Source organism: Talpa occidentalis, unplaced genomic scaffold, assembly GCF_014898055.3.
Source record: "Talpa occidentalis isolate TD23 unplaced genomic scaffold, MPIMG_talOcc4v2.1 talOcc4.8, whole genome shotgun sequence".
Lineage (NCBI taxonomy): Eukaryota > Metazoa > Chordata > Mammalia > Eulipotyphla > Talpidae > Talpa > Talpa occidentalis.
Window position 1 is genome coordinate 11,356,010 of NW_023605194.1, and position 20,119 is coordinate 11,376,128.

Here is a 20,119-nt window from a genome sequence, read left to right on the forward strand (position 1 = left end):
TGACTGTCAAATGATTCCTGTTTCTTTTTCACTTAGAGACAATCTGGTTAACTCAAATACTCAGAGTTGGGAAAATCAAAATATTATTAGATCCTTTGTAATCATTTTGACAAGAACTTTATGTTGCCTGAAAATGTACAAGGCACACATGACATTTTTTTGGGGGTATGTGAGCAAAACACGTGACGGCCTCTGCTCTAAGAGCCTTGCCCTGGGCAATAGGTTAGTGACCTCCAGAGCTAGAAAGCCTTAGGGAGCTGGAGCTGCAACTTCTGGTCATTTTGTCCGGAATTCTTGAGCCAACATAGCAACCAAAGCCATTGCAACTGGGGTCCAGGATGCTGGGGTGTCCTACTTTTCCAAGTCCTGCCTGAGATGACATGAACCAAGGTGCTCTTTGGGGTAGCAGGGAGTCAGGCTCCCCTTATCACCGGCTTATGGGAGCCCGGCTAACCTCAGCCTTATCCCCCTCAATGTCTTTCTCTGGTGGGAAATACTTCTGATCCACAGGACAGCTCCTGCCTCTTGAGAGAAACCACTGCTCACCACCCTTCCGTGATCAAGGGTAATGGAAGGTAGGAGACTCCTGCATGTCCCTGTAGCCCTGCTTCTAAGTGAAAAGGACACAGCAGGGCCATTAGAGAACAGTCTGGAACTGTCTGGGCTGTAACTTCAACTCTACTACTCATTTACTGTCATCAGAAAGGTAAGTTATTAAACCCCTGAGTGCCTCAGTTTTCCTATCTACTAACTGATAAATAACTGAACCATGTCCTGGGATTAAGAGGACTAAGTGCAACACTGTGCTGGTCTTACAAGAATTTGTTAAGTGAATTGATTATTATTAAATGGAAAACTTTCACAAGTGAACTCAAGAAAGGAACAAGTGGGGCTCAGTACACAGGCTGCTCCCCACTTCTATGGAGTGCCTCTGAGCGCACCTGTGGGAAGGACTCACCAAACACCTTCTATCCCACGGTGCCCGGATTTGGCCCTGCAGCCCACGCTCTGCTCACCACTAGGGGGCCTGCTTACTGCCTCTAACACGGACTGCGCCTCAGTTCTGGGCAGCTGACAAGCAGATGCACAAGTGCCTAGTAGGACATCCTCATAGCTGGGGAATCCCCCTCACCAAGACTCGCCCCAGGCCCCTAAAGTTGTTACAGACCAGAGAAGGACTCTGCAAACCGACCTCTGCAGCACAAACCTCCTTCCCTGAATGCTGCTCTCGGGAGGGTGGGTGGAAACTGCAGAGGCATGGCAGCCTGCGTGACCCTATGTCCCACTGGATGGCAGGAAACTTACTTGAACACTGACGAGATGAATGAGGACCGGTCGGGCTTAGCATCAACGTCATCATTAGCTGCTAAATCCTCAGGCTCCTCAAACTCCTCTTCCACCACAGTTGGGTTGTCATCGTCTGACATCTGGAGAGAGGGAAACAAACCTGAAAACTGGCACCGAGGGCATCAGTGGCCTCAGGTTATTTTTATTTAATTAAGCCTAAGGATGAGCAGTCTTGCATATTTTGGCTCCAGGGCTGCTGCACCACCAATTCACCAAATGCTTGCATGTCCACACTATTTCAGGCGTCAGTCTGTAGACTGGGCATCCAGCAGCAAAGTAAGCCAATTCCTTGCCCTCAGGGAGCTTCTCATCCAGCATTCACAGTCTTGTAGATATTTACTGGGAACGAGAGAGTGTGAAGGTCTATCTACGTCTGCAACAAGAACCTTCCCCTAAGTTCCTGATTATCCTTGGCCTGACACCACTCAAAACAAGTACAAAACCAGCAGCAACCCAGGGCCTAAAGCTGTCTTTCTGTTTCAGATGATTTGATATGGCTCTACCCCAAACTATTTTCCTAGCTGGCAGATGGAGGTCTGTATTCCTGAATCTTCGAGAATCTTCACGAGATCTCTATTGTCTAAAAGTTCAGCACTAATCCCATCTCCTTGGGTTTGAAGCCCCTGCATTGTCTCCTATGGGAGCTGGCAAATTATGGCCCACCAAGTTTTTATAAATAAAGTTTTATTGGAACACTGCAAATCTGTTCATTTACAATTGTCCATGACCGCTTTCCTGTCCCAGTGGAGTTCAGTAATTGTGACAAAGACCACAGGGCCCACAAAGCTTAAAATATTTGCTATCTGGCCCTATACAAAAAAGATGTGCCACAACCTGACCTACGGTGGCTACCAGTCCACATAATCTCCTGCTCAACCTACTACTGATCTAAAAAGTAAAAATAAAATAACAGAAACGCACATTTATTATTTACTGTGCTAATTGTCTTATAAGCACCATCTTACTTAATACTCTCAATAATGCTGTTAGGTCAGTTCTATGTCCCTGGCTTCTGACAGATAAGGAAGCTAAGGCTAGAAAAGTTAAGTAACTTGTCCCAAGTCAAACAGCTAGCAACAGCAGGACTCACATCTGAAGCCAGCACAAGCACCCCATTACTTGCCTGTATTATATCACCCGATTCAGTTTCCTGGCTCCCTAGTATCACTGGGCACACTATGCCCATTTCAGCCTCTGTCTGGGCTAATGGCTCTCTCTTCCTGAAAGTTACCGCCCATGTTTGCTGGACATGCCATCTTTGCACAGGCAGATAATCTAAAGATTCTTAATCTTTAGAAATGCCAAGAATTTTAAATGGCACCTCCTCAGAGGTGTAACCAGCCCTCCCCCATTCCCTTTACATTCCTATATTTGTCTCTTTTGTCTGCATTCTATTTATTGCGTATGCAAACACAAAGGTGTGAGTTTATCTTGCTAAGTAAATATTAATTGAATAGACAGCTGGGAGGAACAAACAACCCTAGGGAAGTGAATTAGCTAAAGGACCCCCCCTTATTCAAAAGCAGAACTGTCCTAGCGTCATTTCTCCTAAATGCAGGCCCCAAGTTCCCCGTGGAAAGACCATCTTCAGCCAAAGGGAAATCTCTCAGACTCTGATTTCTGCTGGTCTCATCTCTGAGCAAATGCAGAGAGCAGAGGCGGGTGTGCACCCTAATATGCTCACAGATCATCTATGTGACTGACTGAAGATACTGTACCCCAGAGCACCAGGTGGGAAGAAAGAATGCAGTGTGGGGAGGTGTCCAAGGGAACAAAGCACTGTTCCCTTGTGACCTTCCAGCTTGCCTTCGGTGTGATCTGGGTACTGAGGACAGAACTGAGAGGGAGGAACATCCAGAAGCTAGATGTGCACAAGGCCATGAGAAGTCAGGCGCCATCTTGTTTTTCAACAGATCATGAATCTCCACCATCACCACCAGCATATTGGTATTGGGGGGCAGTTTTTAGATTAGAACCCAAAATATTTCTCAAAAACAGAGATAACCCTATCTCAGAGGAGATCAGCATAAGTCCTGGCAAGCAAAAGACTCCTGCCAGCTTTTATTTCATCTCCTTACATAGACTTGGTTACTTTCGACATGGATTGTTATTAGCAAAGCACAGAAATATTTTCAAAATTAACAAGTTAGAGTACATAAATTTACCAGAAAAGGATACTACCTTTGACCTGAAGAATTTAAGGCTTAAGCCTTTGCTAATACTCACCTTAAAGGCTGAATCTAGGATGTATGATGATAAAACAAGGTGACTGCTAAAAAAACAAGAAATGGAAGAGTTTAGGGAAATGGCTCTTAAGAAAATCAATCATTTGCTTTAATATTATTGGGACCATGGAGAATAATTCTGGAGACTTCTCTTTGCTCATTCAATGAACACGTACAGGAAGTCTAACGCTGGAAGCCCTATGGAAGGAGTTGGGGCTACCCCTGGGAACAAGCGGACCTGGTCATGTGTCCTTGGGGGACAGAAAAGAGGATGTCACTGATGTCAGGCTACAAACCAAGTGGCCACACCAGGGGACTTGACTGAGCTGTCGAGGAATTAGGGGGAGACTCGGTGTGATAGGAGAAAGGGAAGCTGCTGAGCTGAGAAAGGTGGAAGGCTGAGCTGAGGCAGGGCTCAGTGAACCTCTGACCAGTGCCATGAAAGGAGGGAGTCAGCTTGAACTCTTCCTCCTTCCTTGTCACCCTGGACTTAACTACGCAGGCTGATTTCTATAGCTCAGTGGCGGCAGGCTTTCTGGAGCTTCCCTTTCAAACACGAGGGCAAAAGGATCTTCTGTTCGAAGCCCACAGCATCTTCCTGGGTAGCTGCTGAACATCATCAGGGAGCAGCAAGCATCCCCTCTAACAGCCTGCCAGAGTGGGTGTGTGGCACAAGTCAGCGTGGGGGGCTTGCCTCTTACATCTGTAAGGCTACACGTTCCAGGGCTAATCACCTCATCAGCCGCAGACTTGGCTTTGACCCCTAAGGCCACTCATCCCACTGCCCACCTTAGCTGGGCCTGCCCGGAGCACACCTGGCCCTATTGTCTTGTCTCACCCCTTTTGTAAGACTCGGGCTGCCAAAAGCAATCATTCAAGGGGTACCACTTTCAATTGTTAAACACACCAATCTTCTCTTTAAATGAATTAATACATGATACACATAAAGCGCTGACAGTGCAGGGCACTCCCAGTTAGCGGTTATTATTATTATTACTCTTCCTCCATTAGGATTTTAAGGACAGTTGACTCTTGAACACCGCTGGTTTGAATTGAGGGGTTCACTGTTAAGGGACTTTTTTCTACTCATTGGTTCCATATTCAGGGATTCAACCAACCACCCCCAATGCTGGCTGGCTGGTTTCAGGGATGTGGCCAACCGTAAGTGACAGGCCCCCTGAATGCTCTCTTCTGCCCCGTAAAGACATTCTCCCTAAGGAGCTGGCAGAGAAGCAGGGGAGGTGGGCTTGTCCACTGCAGCACTTGAAGGAGGAGGGGGTTCTGCTGGGCACTTAAGTCCAGGTCCCCCGATGCTCCTGGCCATTGCCTGAACCCCGGGCCTGTGCTCTGCATTTCGGGGAAGAGGAACTTCCGTTTCTTCAAAGAGATAAGAGACCCTACCACACCGCTAACAAGGGGCAGGGGTGGACTCTGAACTAGGCGGAGGACTGCAGTGCCAGTATCGGCCCTGCTACCTGATACGGAGGACAGGCTCAGTCCTGGAGGAGGAAATAGCCTGCAGGGAGGCAAAGGTTAGGGCGCTTGTAGACAGCCCTGCAGGAGGTGCAGGGAAAGTCTTGGGGCTCACTTCCTGGATGAATCGATTCAACAAGTGACATTACTGCCCCATAAATGGTAAAGCTGAAGACAAGAAGGGCTTTGTAAGGCTGCCCGCCCTTTTCCACTTCCACTTCCACTCTTGACCCCACGTCAAGAGTCCCCGTGGGGTACCCCAACAGGGAGGGCCGGGAGCGCCAAGCCTGGGCCTGGGCATGCTCTGCACCAAAGTCACCTCCCTCACCCCCGCAGCGTCCTCCAGTGCAGGGTAAATGGTTTTCAGGCTTTTCTGCCCTCCCACCATCAGGATTACCCTGCCTGATGGGGCACCTGCAGTTGTTACACCGTTGTATGCCGACTGACTTACCTCTGCGGGCCATGGGAGGAGTTTTGAGATGGTCACCAAGCGAAGCAGCAGCAGGAGAGAGGCAGGAGAGAGAAGGGCAGAAAGAACACCAGAGAAGCCCAGAGTGAAGACTTGCGGGGGTCTTGAGGGCCTACCGGCCCCCTGGCGCCCCGGCACCCCTGCCCGCGTGCACCTGTTGCTGCGCTACATGTAAAGCTCAATAAAAGCCTGAGGAAGCCACCGAGGGCTCCAGGACCCTCCTTTACCCGTCTGGTCTGCCTGATCCTAGAAACCTGCTCTGCGCCCTCCTGGCACGACGCAGGGATCACGTCCTCCCCATTGAAGAGACAAGGCACAGACAGGGCCAGGGCCCAGGGCAGACAAGCAGGGGCGGCGGGAACTGCACCCCAGCCCATCTGACTGTTAGCCTGGGACTGGAGCGCCTGTGCCCGCGTCTACACCCACCCGCCTTCTCTCCAAATCCCCTAGAGCAGGGCGCGTCCCAGGCCGCCGGCCTGGAGAGAGAGGCGCACAGCGAGCGCGGGCGGGAGGCCGGGCCACCCTGTCCCCAGCATCTTCGCGGGCCATCGGGGTCGCCCGGCCAGACGCAGCCCGGGGCCCGCGGGGCAGCGCGCGGCGGGGGGCGGGGGCCGGGCGGGAGCGCGCGGCGGGGGGCGGGGGCCGGGGCCGGGCGCGAGTTACCTTCCCGGGCGGCGGGCGGCGGGCGGCGGGCGGGCGGGGGCGCGGGAGCGCGGTGCCGGGAGGGTCTGGGCGAAGCGCAAAGCGAAAGCAAAAGCTGCTCCGCCGCGGGGGAGGAGCCGCCTCCCGCCGGACGCCGAGCAGGCGGGGCGCCGAGCAGGCGGGGCCCCGCGCGCCGCCCCGGCTCGGGGTGTCGCGCTCCGCGGAGTTGGCGCCGAGGAAAGCGCCCCCGCGCCGCCGCCGTCGGGGCTGGGGGCGGGGCGCCCTCCGCAAAGCGGCGCTCCCGGGGCGAGTTCGCACGCGCGCACGGAGCGCGAGGCGCACGGCCGGCAGAGCTGGGAGGGCTCCGGGCGCTGCGCCCCAGTTCCCAGGAGCGCGCTCTGCAGCACTGGCCGCGCTCCGTGACCGGAGGGCGCCCTGCAACCCCCGAGCCCCAAGACTGAAGGGCGCCCCGCAGACTCCCCGGGCCTCGACAAAGGGGGCTCTCAGAGCCCCTCTCCCCTCCTCCTCCTGCCTGGGGTGCGGCCTTCGCACGCGTGTGGGGACCCGGTTCCCACGGCCCCAAGACTCCCCCGCCAGACCCCTCACTCCAGGCCCTGCGGGCTCAGCCCCGGGGGGCGCCTCTGCAGGAGCTTCCAGCTGCCGGGGAGCAGCCCCTGGGCCCCCTGGGGTCTGCTGCGGTTCCCGCCCCCCAGAAGTGGTTCCCCTCGAGGATGCGCTGTTCTTCACCCGTGGGCCGTGAGACGCTGCCTCAGCTTCCCCTGGGGCTTCCACTTGCTCACACAGCCCGCTCCTCGGGGCCTGGCGCGGAGCCTTCTGGAAACGTTTCCTGAGCGCCCCCGCGTGTCAGCCTCGGGATGTGCGGCCAGCCTCGGCCTCCGATGCTTTTCTCTCCAGGGCTTCTCAGGGCAACAGCGAGTTAACTCAGTTACACTGTGGTTTAAATATCTGAGAACAAACTACTTTCACTCATTCCAGAGGTAGCTGCTTTTCATGATCTAGCAACACCGTGTGTGAAAGAAGGGAGGCCTGCATGGCAGGACATAAGGCAATCACCCCTCCAAATATCCTCTCCAAAGTCTCCCCAGGTTGGGGACTCCAGGTTTAAGAATGGCGAGTCCCAGATATATGTAACTGGGGGATGATGGATGTGATCTGGACTTGTGACCATTTTGTACTATATATTTATATCAAATTATTATCTTGCACACCGCAAAATAATAGTGTTAGATACCAGTTATAGCTCTTTAAAAAATGACTCCAGGCAAGTGTAAGGGAACAATTACAGTTTATTGATTTATGTGAACATCCTAAATTTTTGAATATTTTAACAGCTTAGTTACTCTATTTCCAACATGGCTTTGCTATCGGTGGAATGTGTGTCCCTCTCCCAGATTCAGATGCTAAAACCTAACTCTCACTTGATGGAGTTGGCAGGTGGGTCTCTGGGAGGTGCTTGGATGGGGGAGCCATCCAGAATGGGATTAGAACATGAATACATGCATGATTAGAGAGACCAAACAAGCTTCCTGACCCTTCTACCCTGAGAAGACTGAGAGCTTGCAGTTTGCAAACACAACAAAGCTTTGCCAGAACGTGACAGTGCTGGCACCCTCATCTTGGATTTCCAGCCTCCAGACACCTGTTTCTCTGGAAACACCTCTCCTGTCAAGTTTGCTGGGACAAGGAGTGGTTGCTGCTTCAGATAAACGTGTGCCCTCCCTTTCAGAAGGTCCCTACCTTGACCTGTGACTTCACCTCTGACCTCTAAAGGTGTTTTGGTGAGAGTATCAATACATTTCATTGGATCCATAAAAACTTATGGTACCTTTTCCATGCCAGTCCTTAATCTAGGCATGGGGGAGATAGAAATGACAAGGAACAAGGGTCCTGTTTGGATGGATTTTCTATTTTGATGTAAGAGACAGACGGTTTTAAAAAGTAGATACACTAATATTTAATTTTTTACTCACTCAGTTTAGCTTTATTTTTTTAATAAATTTTATTTTTATATTCCCCATACAATTGCAACCCCCTTATTTTGACCCCAAGCCCTCCCCTCCCCGCTTCCCACCCCCCATAGAGTGTCTCTGGTTCATAGTTTTTTGTTGATTTTGATTTTCACTTTCTTATAGTTATCATTTTCCTGGTCCCTTATTTCAGTTTTCTAGATTCCTGCTATGAGTGAGACCGTCCGGTATTTTTCTTTTTCTTTCTGGCTTATTTTGCTGAGCATGATCCCTTCCAGCGCCATCCATGTTGCTGCAAACTGCATGTGTTTATCTTTTTTGAATACTGAGTAATATTCCATGGTATATATGTACCACATCTTCTTGATCCAGTCATCTATTTTTGGGCATTTGGGCTGTTTCCAAAGCTTAGCTATTGTAAATAGTGCTGCTATAAACATAGGAGTGCAGGTGCTCTTTGGAATTGATGTTTCTGTGTCCTTTGGGTAAATACCTAGGAGTGGAATTGCTGGATCATATGGAAGCTCTATGTTTAGTAGGTCCAGAAATCTCCACACAGCTCTCCATAGTGGTTGGACCAGTTTGCACTCCCACCAGCAGTGCAGAAGAGTTCCTTTTTCTCCACATCCTCGCCAACATTTGTTGTTGCTAGTTTTTTTAATATGTGCCATTCTCACTGGGATACACTAATATTTAAGATGTTGGTGGTGGTAATGGCTTTGCAGAGCACACAGCAGGGTAAGGCTCACAGAAGGTAGGAGCCGGGTTTGGGACAGGCGAGACACCATCTTTTTCATTTTTTTTTTTTTAATTTTTTGCACAGAAGAATTGGTGTGAGGGCTAAAGGTGGAGGGAGAAGGGGAAAGAGGATTCACCAGAGACAGAGTGGGGAGCAGAACAGGCAAATTTACAGAAATATGCTACTCAGGGGAGCATCAGGCGGGACAGATGAGGTCTGCTCTAACATGTGGTTCAGCTCCCTGGCTGGGAATCAGATTCAGGCTGTAGCCGTGGTAGCACTGAGACTTAACCCCCAGGCCACAAGCAAGGCCTGAGATGCCATCTTTTATAAGAGGTTTCTAGAAGATCTGCTTTAAGGTGACATTAGGTAGATAGTTAAGGTCTTCACAAAGCCAGGAGGAAAGGATTCAACTTTAAGCTGCCAACTTTCAGACTTAGGAGACAAGGGTAAACAGATAGGCCTTCTTGGAATAGTCCAGGATTGCATGTAGTGGCCCAAATACCAGGAATTCTCATGTGGTCATATATTTACATTCTAGCAAAAGCTAAACACCAATTAGTATCTTGATATGTTTTCAGTTTCACTAAAGTCAATAGATCGATAATAGTATTTACTATTCCTGTTGAGTGAATCAGTCCTGTTTCATTTCTTGTATTTCAGGGATCTGGCCTTTGTGCTGTAGTCATAGGACTCAAAGAGAAACTTTTCTAATTTGATGGTTGTGCAAGGGTGTGGCGTATTCCTTTGGGTTCTTTTCTTGGGGTATGACCGCAGCTGGTGTTGCACATGGCCTGATCATACACCGGGATTTGGTCATGCACATAAACATGACGCTGTTGTGAGTTCACTTTTCTATTTAGAGAAACAAGTCAGCTAGAAATACCTCCACCTTATTTCCCAGACGCATGCGTGCTGAGTGAGTCGCCAAAATAGCCCCTTGAGTAAGTGGCAGCTTTAAAAACCATCCAGCTGCTGACTTCGAACTAGAAGGTCAGAGGAAGAAAGTGGAAGTCGGATCTGAACGGATTGCAGTGCCTATAGGAACTTAGCAGTTACCGGGATTGGGAGACTTGGATCACCTGGCCAGGGCATCTGGATTTTCTTGCCTGCTGCTTGTCGTTATCTTCTCTCTTCGGACGTCAAGATGAATGTGCAGGCTTGCTCTAGGTGTGGGTATGGAGTGTATCCTGCTGAGAAGATCAACTGTCTAGATCAGGTCAGTAAACACTTTTTGACCTTTGGGAATAATAACAAAAAGGGAAAATTATTTTCTAATGTATTTACATGTGGAATATTTTTTTCTTGAGCCACCACCAAAAAACCCCATAAATAACAGAAGTTATATTTCTCATCTTGCTTCTGTTCTACCCATTTCTATCTTTCTCTTATGCAATCTCAAAAAATAAGTTATTTATTTATTTAACATATCATAGCTCTGTGTGTGTGTGTCTAAATCATCCTTTTATCCCCAATGCTCCATTTTTAACCCTGAAATATAAAATATTGTATAAATATAATAATTCTGAGTCTAGGAAAAACATGATTTTGCTAAATGTCTCCTATGTGATTTCTAGATCTGGCACAAAGCATGTTTTCACTGTGAAGTTTGCAAGATGATGCTTTCAGTTAATAACTTTGTGAGTCACCAGAAAAGGCCGTATTGTCACGCGTAAGTGATGGGCCCTTGGGTTTTAGTTCTTAACAAGTTGCCAAACAGAGGTTCAAATGACACACTCCAGTGTCTTCCCCAAAGATTGCGCTTCCTGCAAGCATTGAAGAGATCCTAAGGCAGAATTTTATGCCATGGACAGAAAGTTGAAAATTTCAAATTTCTTATCAATAAAAACTCAAATCTATTCACAATAACCTCAAGTCAAACTATTAAATATTATGCAGAGCAATGTATTCACTTTGGCTAGGCTTAAAGAGTTTTGGATTATTTTTCTGTTAAATGATTTCAAAATCCTTTTTTCCCCCAGAAAATTATAAAGTGATCATTGCCAATTAAATTTGGTCTTTAATATACGTTGACTATATTTGATTTTTCACCCTAAGACTCATTGCCTGGAAAGTCATAACATTAATAGTAATTAAGTTTTATACTTACTGATTTTTTTTCAACAACGGTATTTTAAGAACAGTTGCTGAGTCATCTTGGATAAAGTACATTTCTAATTGTGGTTTCTATCTGATTTTTGTAGCCATAACCCCAAGAACAACACTTTTACAAGTGTCTATCACACACCATTAAACCTAAATGCGAGAAAATCTACAGAGGCCATCCATGGGGTGAGTTACTAAATTTTCAATTTCAAAATAGCCTTTAAAGAAACTTTCTTCACTCAGGCACCTATTAGGTTTTTTCAGCATTTCTGTCTGGGTATTATCCACCCCAAATTTTCTCCGCATACATGTGCAGTATACACTTAAGTTAAAATATTGTCATTTCTCCTACCATAACATAGAGTCTAATATGCACCAGAATCTAGCTTGTGTCAGGTTCTTGTATCGATGGGGATCCCCTGGGTTTATCTGCACTGGACACATGGATATAGTAGTCTCTGCGTGCTAGGTACTTAAAACATAAAGTTCATATAGTTGGAAAATATTACAAGGGCCTTTTCTTTCTTTCCCTGCGATTTTGTGGTACACAAAATGAAAAACCTCTAGCTCCTCACACTTAGATCTCTGAATTCAGTGGTGTTGAAGATTATTTGCAACCCCTTTTTCCCCTTGGGGTTGGGGTAGAGCAAAGATACTTTGACTTGGAAGTGATGTTTGGATAGACAAGGAGGACATATTGTGAACCAACCTCTTTTGAAAGACCAACAGTAGAATTTGTCAATAACTATTGATTGAACATTTGCATTTATTAAAATGATGAATCATTTCACTTCCCTGACGCCCCATAATAAGTTGCTCTGGGGGATGGATTTAGAGGCTAACTCCTCTAAATTTCTAAATTTAGCAAATTACGCAGGGGGGAAATTTAGTAATCTGCCTTCTTAATGTTACCCCCTCTCTCCCTCATAACAATTCTGGCCTGCCCATGTTTTCATCATCTCCCTCCTTGAGAAAATGTGTATTAGATAGAACACACCCTTATCATATGAATCTCTACACATCTGCCCAGAGGCTTATTTCACTAGGGTTTTGCACTCATCATGAGTTTATTATTGAACAAAGAATCATAGCATTTCTGCAGAATCATTTCATTCATTTAACACACGTCACAATCTAACAGTCAACACTGTTATCACCCAATGTTACTGGTGAGAAGAAAGACTCAAAGAGTTGCTCATCATATCATTAATCCCTAAGGATTCACCAGCCTCAAGAATTCACAAGAAATCCTAGATTATTGAGCAGGTGAATTGTTTGAGGATTTCCTTTTCATCTCTTGATGTCTAAAGCAGTTGCATGAAATTACAATAAATACCAAATTCAGCTCTTCTTTAGACTTCTGCTCTTTCTCTAAGTTGTTTCATCTAAGAAAGCAATGCTGCTGCTCAACATGCTGAAAATTACAAGACAGTCTCATAGCAAAGAATTAACTGACCAAAATACTTGTAGAGCTGCTGACAAGGAATCCTGCCTTTAGTCTATGTAATTTTCATGGTAATTTCTCAAAATCCAAGGAGAAAAGCACATCAAGATTTCTTAAGTTATGTATTCAGATGTATACATTTTGGAGCCACATGGAGTAGCAAGCCTGGAACATCAATGACAGAAAGGGCCCTTGACAGGGAACTAGAGTAGCTGGGTTCTTAACCTGGCTTTGCTAGCCTTCTGAGTGATTTTAGTAAGTTCATCCTCTTTTCTGACCCTTTCTCACTTGCAAAATTGATGATTTAAAATTCAACTTGCAAACATTGCAAACATCTTAGACCTCATACGTGATAATATCTAAGTTTGGACCCAAAACCTCCCTCCTGATTTTTTTTATGATTAGTCTTTTTTTATGTTCTCTTTAAGAAATTTTTGCCTCTCCTCAGATCATGAAGATGTTCTTAAGATGTCCGATTTTCCTAAATTGGTCTACACACTCAATGACCCTAGTCAAAAACTTGGTGTTTGTTTTAGAAATTGACAGATTGATTATGAAATGGATATGGACACACAAAGATTCCAGAATCACCAAAAAATCTTGAAGAACATAGTTGAAAGATTTGCTATAAAAGTAGTAGTGATGGACTTAGTTCTGCCACAAGAATAGACCAATAGAATAAGTCCAAGGTGCAGAATCAGAGATGCACATGTGCTACTTAAATTGCACTTCAATTACCACTAAGTCACCACTGCAATCCACTGTAGCAAGAATGATCTTGATTGACACTGGAATGATTGGATATTTGCTTAGAAGAAAAATGAAGCTTGACACCTACCTCTCACCTGTACATAAAAATTAACTCAAAAGATATCCTAGATCAAGATGTTAAAGATAACTTCTCAAACACTGGAGAGCAACTATGTGAATTTGGCGACAGCATTTCAACAACCCCATGGGTGATTGCTGCACAGGCTAAAGTTAATCAAGAACCTTGTGTTTTCTGAGTTATTCTAACTTGAATACTTGTTTTATGTGCTCAGTTCATAGAGCCTTTAAGTCTTTTGAACTGTACTGCTGAATAGAGCTCTGCATACAGGGAAGTCCTATATGTGCCTCATGGCAGATGAAACAGACAGTGGGTTCACTACAGTGAACCCACCACTATAGTGAGCTGAGACTTAGGAAAATCCCCCAATTTAACTATGTATTATTCATCTCCTTTTTCTTTCTGATGGAAACATTACCCATGACATCTTCATTGGGCAGATTGGTGGCCAATACAACGGCGAGCAGTTCAAATCATTTTTTCAGTGGGACATGAACTCCAAGGATGGGGCAGTTGCACCTAATGGACAACCGCTGGTGAATGAGGTGAGAGCAGAGTTAGGAATGGGTTTGGAAGAAAAGAAAAATGGGACATGCTGTGCAATGAATGAAATGTAATATTGTTATGACTTCTAGAGGAAATCAAGCAGGTCTTCTTCCATCTAGTGTGTAATAGCAGCCGTTGGCAGGAGGTGGCTGCCGCCATCTTCCAACATCAGTCCACCACATCTGCTCCAGGCCAAGCTCAGGGACTTTTCCCTCCATCACTGTGTTCCTGTCACTGGACTGCCTCTTCCCCCTCTGACTCTTCACTCAGCTCCCGGCAGTCCCCCTATCCCAGCTATCATCCACATCATCTACCTGGACCTTTGTGAGGGCCTCTCGAGGTGGCCCCCCCTCTTGGAGATTTGCCCCTCTCCTGGCTGTCCTGCCCACACTGGTCACACAGCTTCTTGGCGTGGCTCTCTCTTCTCAGCACCTGAGGATTTGTGGCCCGTCACTATTGACAGCCTTATTTCAAAATTCCTCAATCATTAATTTTTAATTTTACATTTAATACTTGGATTATTCTTTTTTTTAAAAAAAAGATTTTATTTATTTATTTTTGCATAGAAGAACTGGAGTGTAGGCCAGAGGTGTGGGAGGTGAGAGGATTCATCAGAGACAGGGCAGAGCAGAACAGGCAGGTCTACTGAAACACTGCTGAGGGGAGTAGTGGGTGAGACAGGAGAGGTCTGCTGCGCCATGTGGGTAGCTCCCTGGCCAGGGATGGAATTCAGGCTGTTCGGATGAGCCATTACAGATATAGCGCTGAGATTTAACCCCTAGGCCCCCATGGAGGTCCTTGGATTATTCTTATTGGAAAAAAATCCAAACACTAGAAAGCTTGCCTATGATCTCCAATTCCCATTCCCTCTGGGTACCATTGTGATGAATCTTGTATCTGTTCAGATTTCTCGATATTCGTTTATGAATCTATATCTATTTATTTACTATGCTTACATTTGGGCATGCCTACTGCCAATTTTAAGCACATAAAAGTTTTCTAATCATGAATTGTTTCATCCATTAGTTTCATCTCCCTAGATAGGACATAAGTATCTTAAAAGATGAACTTTGTCCCTTCCCTCCCTTCTTTCGAGTTTTCTTTTTCCATTGTTAATTGCTTGATTCTGTCACACATAACAAGTGGTAGGTCTCTGCAGTTTGTCTCAATAATGCTGATTAATCTCAGATTGCCTATCCTGAGCAACTTCCTGCAGCCGGGTCTTGACGCAGCGATAAGCAAAGAAACGTTGTTGTATTTGGAAGTGTTCTGTGGCATAAGTGAATTTCAGAAAGTTCAAAATTGCTTAGGATGTTAAGTTATTTTCTAGTCTAACAAATAGAACATTCTGGTGAACTGAGACCCACCGTATATCAATAGGAGTTTATATAGTTTTTGGAGACTTTCTACCTTACACTGACAGTGTATGTGAGTGTGGCTGGGAATATGGGGTAAATAGGGGTATCTTACCAACCAAACACATGAGGTGTGTGTTTATGTGCATTTCGTGTTTCCTTTATAGAGAACTTACTGGAATGGATATGGAGAAGGAAACAATTGGTGCCCAGGAGATCTGCCAGACCCTGAGATTGTAAGGATGGTCGAGGATCGAAAGTCTCTTGGTGAGGTAAGGGATCTAGAAATTCCTTCAGTAACTGTTAGCGGTTAGTTTATTTATAAGATTGTGGTAGAGGGACTAATGCTTTCCTTTCCCAAATAGTATTGCTCCTTTTTGATCCTGGTGTAATGATAATAATGCTGATGGTAGAAATGTCTTGGGGTGCTCACATGGGCCCATAGACATTTCCCCTTTTAAGCTAGTATTATGACTGGACCAATTGTTAAGGTTCTTATTATGATTATAGATGCCCTTCAGCAATAATCATCAGGAAACATTGAAAAAATAGAGGTTAATTACTTGCATCATCTGAACACTGTCTTCCTAGTCCTCACCAGCACACACCTGCTCTTCACAGAAACTTTGGAAAGTATTGTTAGTCTTTAGTGATTTCTTCTTTTGCAAGTGGAAAGAAAACAACAGAAAAATAATAAGGTCATTAGTTAAACTAATCATCAAAACACTCAAAAAGTAAGAAGGAAAAAAATAATAGACATTTTATTCCCAATGCTATGGAACTACCTTCTGTGAGTGGTCAAGTCTCCTGCATGTGAATTGTTGCTTTATCTTACAAGCCTTGAAATCAAAGGGGTTGTGCTCCCTTTGGGTCCCCTCAGTGGTACTGGGGTCCATATTATTTGATATAAACACTGAAGGGGAAACATCTTTGACCTGGGAAACATGACCTTCCCGGCGTTAGAGGTATTATGCAAATCACCAGTTGAAGAACATTTTTGCACCTGTTCCCGTGATGGAAATATTTCCAAGTGCCTGATGACCCCAGATATGTGGGTCTGCTGGTACTTGCTATTGCACTTGTGTTAGTTCTCCGCTAATAACTGACACTGGTTCTGACTAGCAGGCATTTACAGAAGACTATGAGCAACAGAAGGGCAAGGGGAGCTTTCCAGCCATGATCACGCCTGCTTACCAAAGGGCCAAGAAAGCCAACCAGCTGGCCAGCCAGGTAAGTGTCTTAATGCTTATTTACCATTGATTCTGCTAATTTTTGTCATTAATGAGCATCAAGATTCAGAAAAAATCCAATAAGAGAGTAGGTACTATTAGTGCAATATCATGGAGAAAACTGTGGTCTTATCCTCCCCTATCAGTTATCCTCTGGGCTTTGACTGGGCCACATCTACCAAATGGAGGGACCATGTGCCTCACCCAATGACTAGACCAAATATAATTTCTTGAGGTCACTTTACCATTAAGGACACTGATTTTTATTTAATGAGATGCAAGATCCCCATGAAGAATAGCACAGCTTTTTGATTCAGAGATCAGATTTTTGAGACTGAATATTGGGATTTAAATCCAGAAGTCAATTATATACTTACTCTCTTTGTTCCTCAAATCCTCATCTGCAAAAGGTGGGAAACAATAATCCTGCCCCTGGTGATCGTTGTGGAGATGAAATGAGTTAATGTAGCCATACCAGGCACTCTCTTGGACTTCCATTAGCAGTGATAATTTTTGAGATGGAGCCCATAAAGCAAGCCACGAAGACTTGCCACCGCTTTGTGTTGAGTGGAGGCTGACGGGGTCGTTTCCGGAGAGCTGCAAGGAAAGGCCTGTAGAGGTGGGGACAGCTGTGACTCTGTCTGTCTCCTCGCCAGGTGGAATACAAGAAAGGGCATGATGAGCGCATTTCCAGGTTCAGCACCGTGGCGGATACCCCAGAGCTGCTTCGCGCCAAGGCTGGGGGGCAACTTCAAAGTGATGTAAGACGTGATGATTCTCATTTAAGGTTCCCCACCCTTCCCTTACTGGGGGTGAAGGGAGGTTGAATGTAGAAGGAATCTCAGTCCTACAAGGGGGTCAGGCAATTTTATCCCAGATTGTGGAAATCCTTAATGGAAGAACTTTGTAAGGTCATCGAGCACATGTGGAAACTTGTAGAAACTCTTTTTTAGAGAGTAACAAACCATAAGTATCTAATCTGAAAGAATTCTTTCCTTGTCAACTGTAAATTGTAGCACATAATTTTTAAAGAAGTTCTACCACTTTTTCATAGTCTTATTGCTCCATAGCAATGATCCACAAGATGAAGGACTGAGTATTATTCTGAGTAAGAAATTTAAACCCCAAAACCTAAGGTCAACCTCATGAGTGGTTTCCACCTGCCTTGGGCTGAGAGCCTCTTTTGTCTCCCAAACTTGACAGGCAGCTCCTTGAGAGCAGAAACCTCATGCCTCTGCCCAAACTGGCATTGGCTCACCCTAACTGCCCAAACGTATATGTTGAATTCCACATTGAGGGTGACATGTGCCAGCCACAGTGCTGGGTATTGGGAATAAAAAGGTAAATAAAAGGCACGTAGTCCATCAAGCTGTCAGCCAACGACGTTGCTGTAGGAGCTGGACGTGATGTGCAGAGTGTATGGGAGTGTCTCTCCAGATTGCCTGGTGGGTAGCGGGAAGGCAGCTTGTAAGTCATTGTTTTTTCCCATTTTCTAGGTGAGGTACACAGAGGACTATGAACAGCAGAGGGGGAAGGGCAGTTTTCCTGCTATGATCACACCTGCTTATCAAATAGCTAAAAGGGCCAATGAGCTGGCCAGTGATGTAAGTGTCCCATCATTGCTGTCCCATTAGGGGAGGAAGCAGGAAGTGGCCTGGGTTAGGGCGTCCAACTTCCTGTCTACTTCTGCATGCTCCATGGAGTCTGGGAAGGAGCTACCTTTCATAGCTTTTACTCAGTTTCACCAAGACAATGATCTGGCACTTCTGTGTCTAAGGCACACTCCTGGATTCAAGCAGAAAAAGCGCATCCCATGAGACATTCGTTTTTATCCCTCTGGCCCTTAAGCACAGGAGGCTAAATTCACTAGGTTTGTGGTTTTCTTCAAATAGGTGAAGTACCACCAACAATATCAAAGAGAAATGAAGGGCATGGTCGGTCCAGTGGTTGGCGCTGAGGGCTCGTTGATAAAGGAGTGCATGGACCCGTTCAACCAGGTATATGATCAGGTGACGTCCCTGGAGCCTGCACTTTTCAGAGGTCAGGTCTCAGTGTAGCAATCTTCTGGCTTGTGGCACAGCCTTGAGCCAGTTAATCAGAGTTGGGCTGTAGTTTATCTTCCCTGTTGTGGAAAGGGTAGATTTTCCAAGCCAGAAAGTATCAGGAAGTATCAGAACTACATCTTGAGAGGTGTAACATGTTTGAGATGACAATTGCAAGCTATTTTTTTTGTTTTGTTTTGTTTTTGTTTTGTGCATTCTATTCTCTGGCACTAGACAGGTGGGTTAGGGGAGAAAGGGAACATTATTTTTTCACTGCTGTTAATACAGAATTTTGGAAGACCAGGTGCATGTGCTGGAAGAGGATACTCAGTAGGCTTACTTGATATTTTTTTCTTTTTTTTAAGATTTATTTTATTTCTTTATGCATACAAGAACTGAGGTGTAAGCCAGAGGTGTGGGGGGTGAGAGGATTCACCAGAGATAGAGTGGGGAGCATAACAGATAGATCTACTGAAATACACTGCTGAGGGGAGTAGTGGGCAAGACAGGAGAGGTCTGCTGCACCATGTGGGTTGGAACTTGTGCTGCAGTAGCTGCCAACACCTCCATTCTGCTAACGCTTCACCCCTTGTGTCACCAGGGAGGCCCAATATTTTTTTCTTAATTGAGCAATTGTTTGAATTGTTTGGCAGTGGGGAGTCTCTACAACATACATGACTTATTCAACATACATAATTTACGAAGGTAAACATATAACTTATTTCTCTTCTTTAGAAAAACGACTTGCCTTTAATGGGGATATACTTGCAGGAGACTTATATGGATTGAGGGTAGATTGACTTTCCTTTGCAAAGGTCTATGTGAGAAAAAAATACTTGGTTTTGAATTAAAAAGAGTAGTTTATCAGATCCCTTGATACATTACTGAATTGGTCTCTTAGTGCTTTAAATGCCCCCCAAACATTTTATTGGTTTCATGTTCTAAATATATTGCTTAGAAGTCTCAGGGCAAACTATAAAAATCAGCTTTCTTAAAGAGCAGTTGACTTCTCTTTGTCTAAAAAACATTTTGTTCTATATTTGGACTGTAATTATCTGCCACTAGTTACAACACACACATATAATTTCTTATTTGTATCTCCACATTCATGCACATCCATGAAATGTAACTTCATAGTGTTTTAGTAGGTTCTTGATTATTAGAACATTTTTATTGAAGTTTCCAGTTCTGGTAAGAACAAATACAAGTTGAGAGTGGGTGTTGTTTGATAGGACCGCTGACAGCTGTCGAGAGGACTGGCATTCACTGTGGGATTTAGCGGGACTCCCCAGGGCAAGAGGAGGAGGGAGGGAGATAGGCAGGCTCACAGTCAGATAAACTATAAATATCCATGGTGCTCAAATGTCGAACAATTCATTCTTCTTCATGAGTAATCATTTTTTTTTTTAGGTTAATGGATTATACCATGTATTCAACTTATTGTTTCGAACCCATCAACTCCTCAGTAGGATTAAGTGCCCCCATATTACAAAAATTCAAGTAATTTATAAAATGTTTTCTTGGTCAATGACCCACCTCACTGGGGGAGATAGAACTGGGGGTGTTAATGTCTTTCTGCATGGATCTGCCAATGGGCCAGGAAAGATAGTGTGTGAGACCAGTGGAAGACAGAGGAGCTTTCTGGGTGTCCATTAAGAGAGGAATACTACATCCCAAAAGGCTCT

The 20,119-nt window shown here is 45.4% G+C and overlaps 2 protein-coding genes across 4 annotated transcripts in view; one reads left to right on the plus strand and one right to left on the minus strand.

Moving 5' to 3' along the window:
- CASP7 (caspase 7) overlaps positions 1-5,927 on the minus strand; it is a 29,006-nt gene extending 23,079 nt beyond the window's left edge. The window contains exons 1-3 of one of the 2 annotated variants that reach the window (XM_037496491.2): positions 5,497-5,927; positions 3,574-3,619; positions 1,306-1,427 (exon numbers count right to left, since the gene is read on the minus strand). In XM_037496491.2, the coding sequence (XP_037352388.1) occupies positions 1,306-1,427 (122 nt within the window). In that variant the 5' untranslated portion in view covers positions 3,574-3,619; positions 5,497-5,927. Of the gene's footprint in view, positions 1-1,305; positions 1,428-3,573; positions 4,781-5,496 lie in introns of those variants that run through there. The other variant, XM_037496492.2, reaches the window with a different exon arrangement.
- Positions 5,928-10,030: 4,103 nt separating this feature from the next.
- The window catches only part of NRAP (nebulin related anchoring protein), a 63,779-nt gene continuing 53,690 nt past the window's right edge, over positions 10,031-20,119 (plus strand). For both annotated transcript variants that reach the window (XM_037497033.2, XM_037497035.2), the window contains exons 1-9: positions 10,031-10,102; positions 10,461-10,555; positions 11,088-11,175; positions 13,703-13,807; positions 15,331-15,435; positions 16,289-16,393; positions 17,049-17,153; positions 17,889-17,996; positions 18,285-18,389. In XM_037497033.2, the coding sequence (XP_037352930.1) occupies positions 10,031-10,102; positions 10,461-10,555; positions 11,088-11,175; positions 13,703-13,807; positions 15,331-15,435; positions 16,289-16,393; positions 17,049-17,153; positions 17,889-17,996; positions 18,285-18,389 (888 nt within the window). The remainder of the gene's footprint in view (positions 10,103-10,460; positions 10,556-11,087; positions 11,176-13,702; positions 13,808-15,330; positions 15,436-16,288; positions 16,394-17,048; positions 17,154-17,888; positions 17,997-18,284; positions 18,390-20,119) is intronic.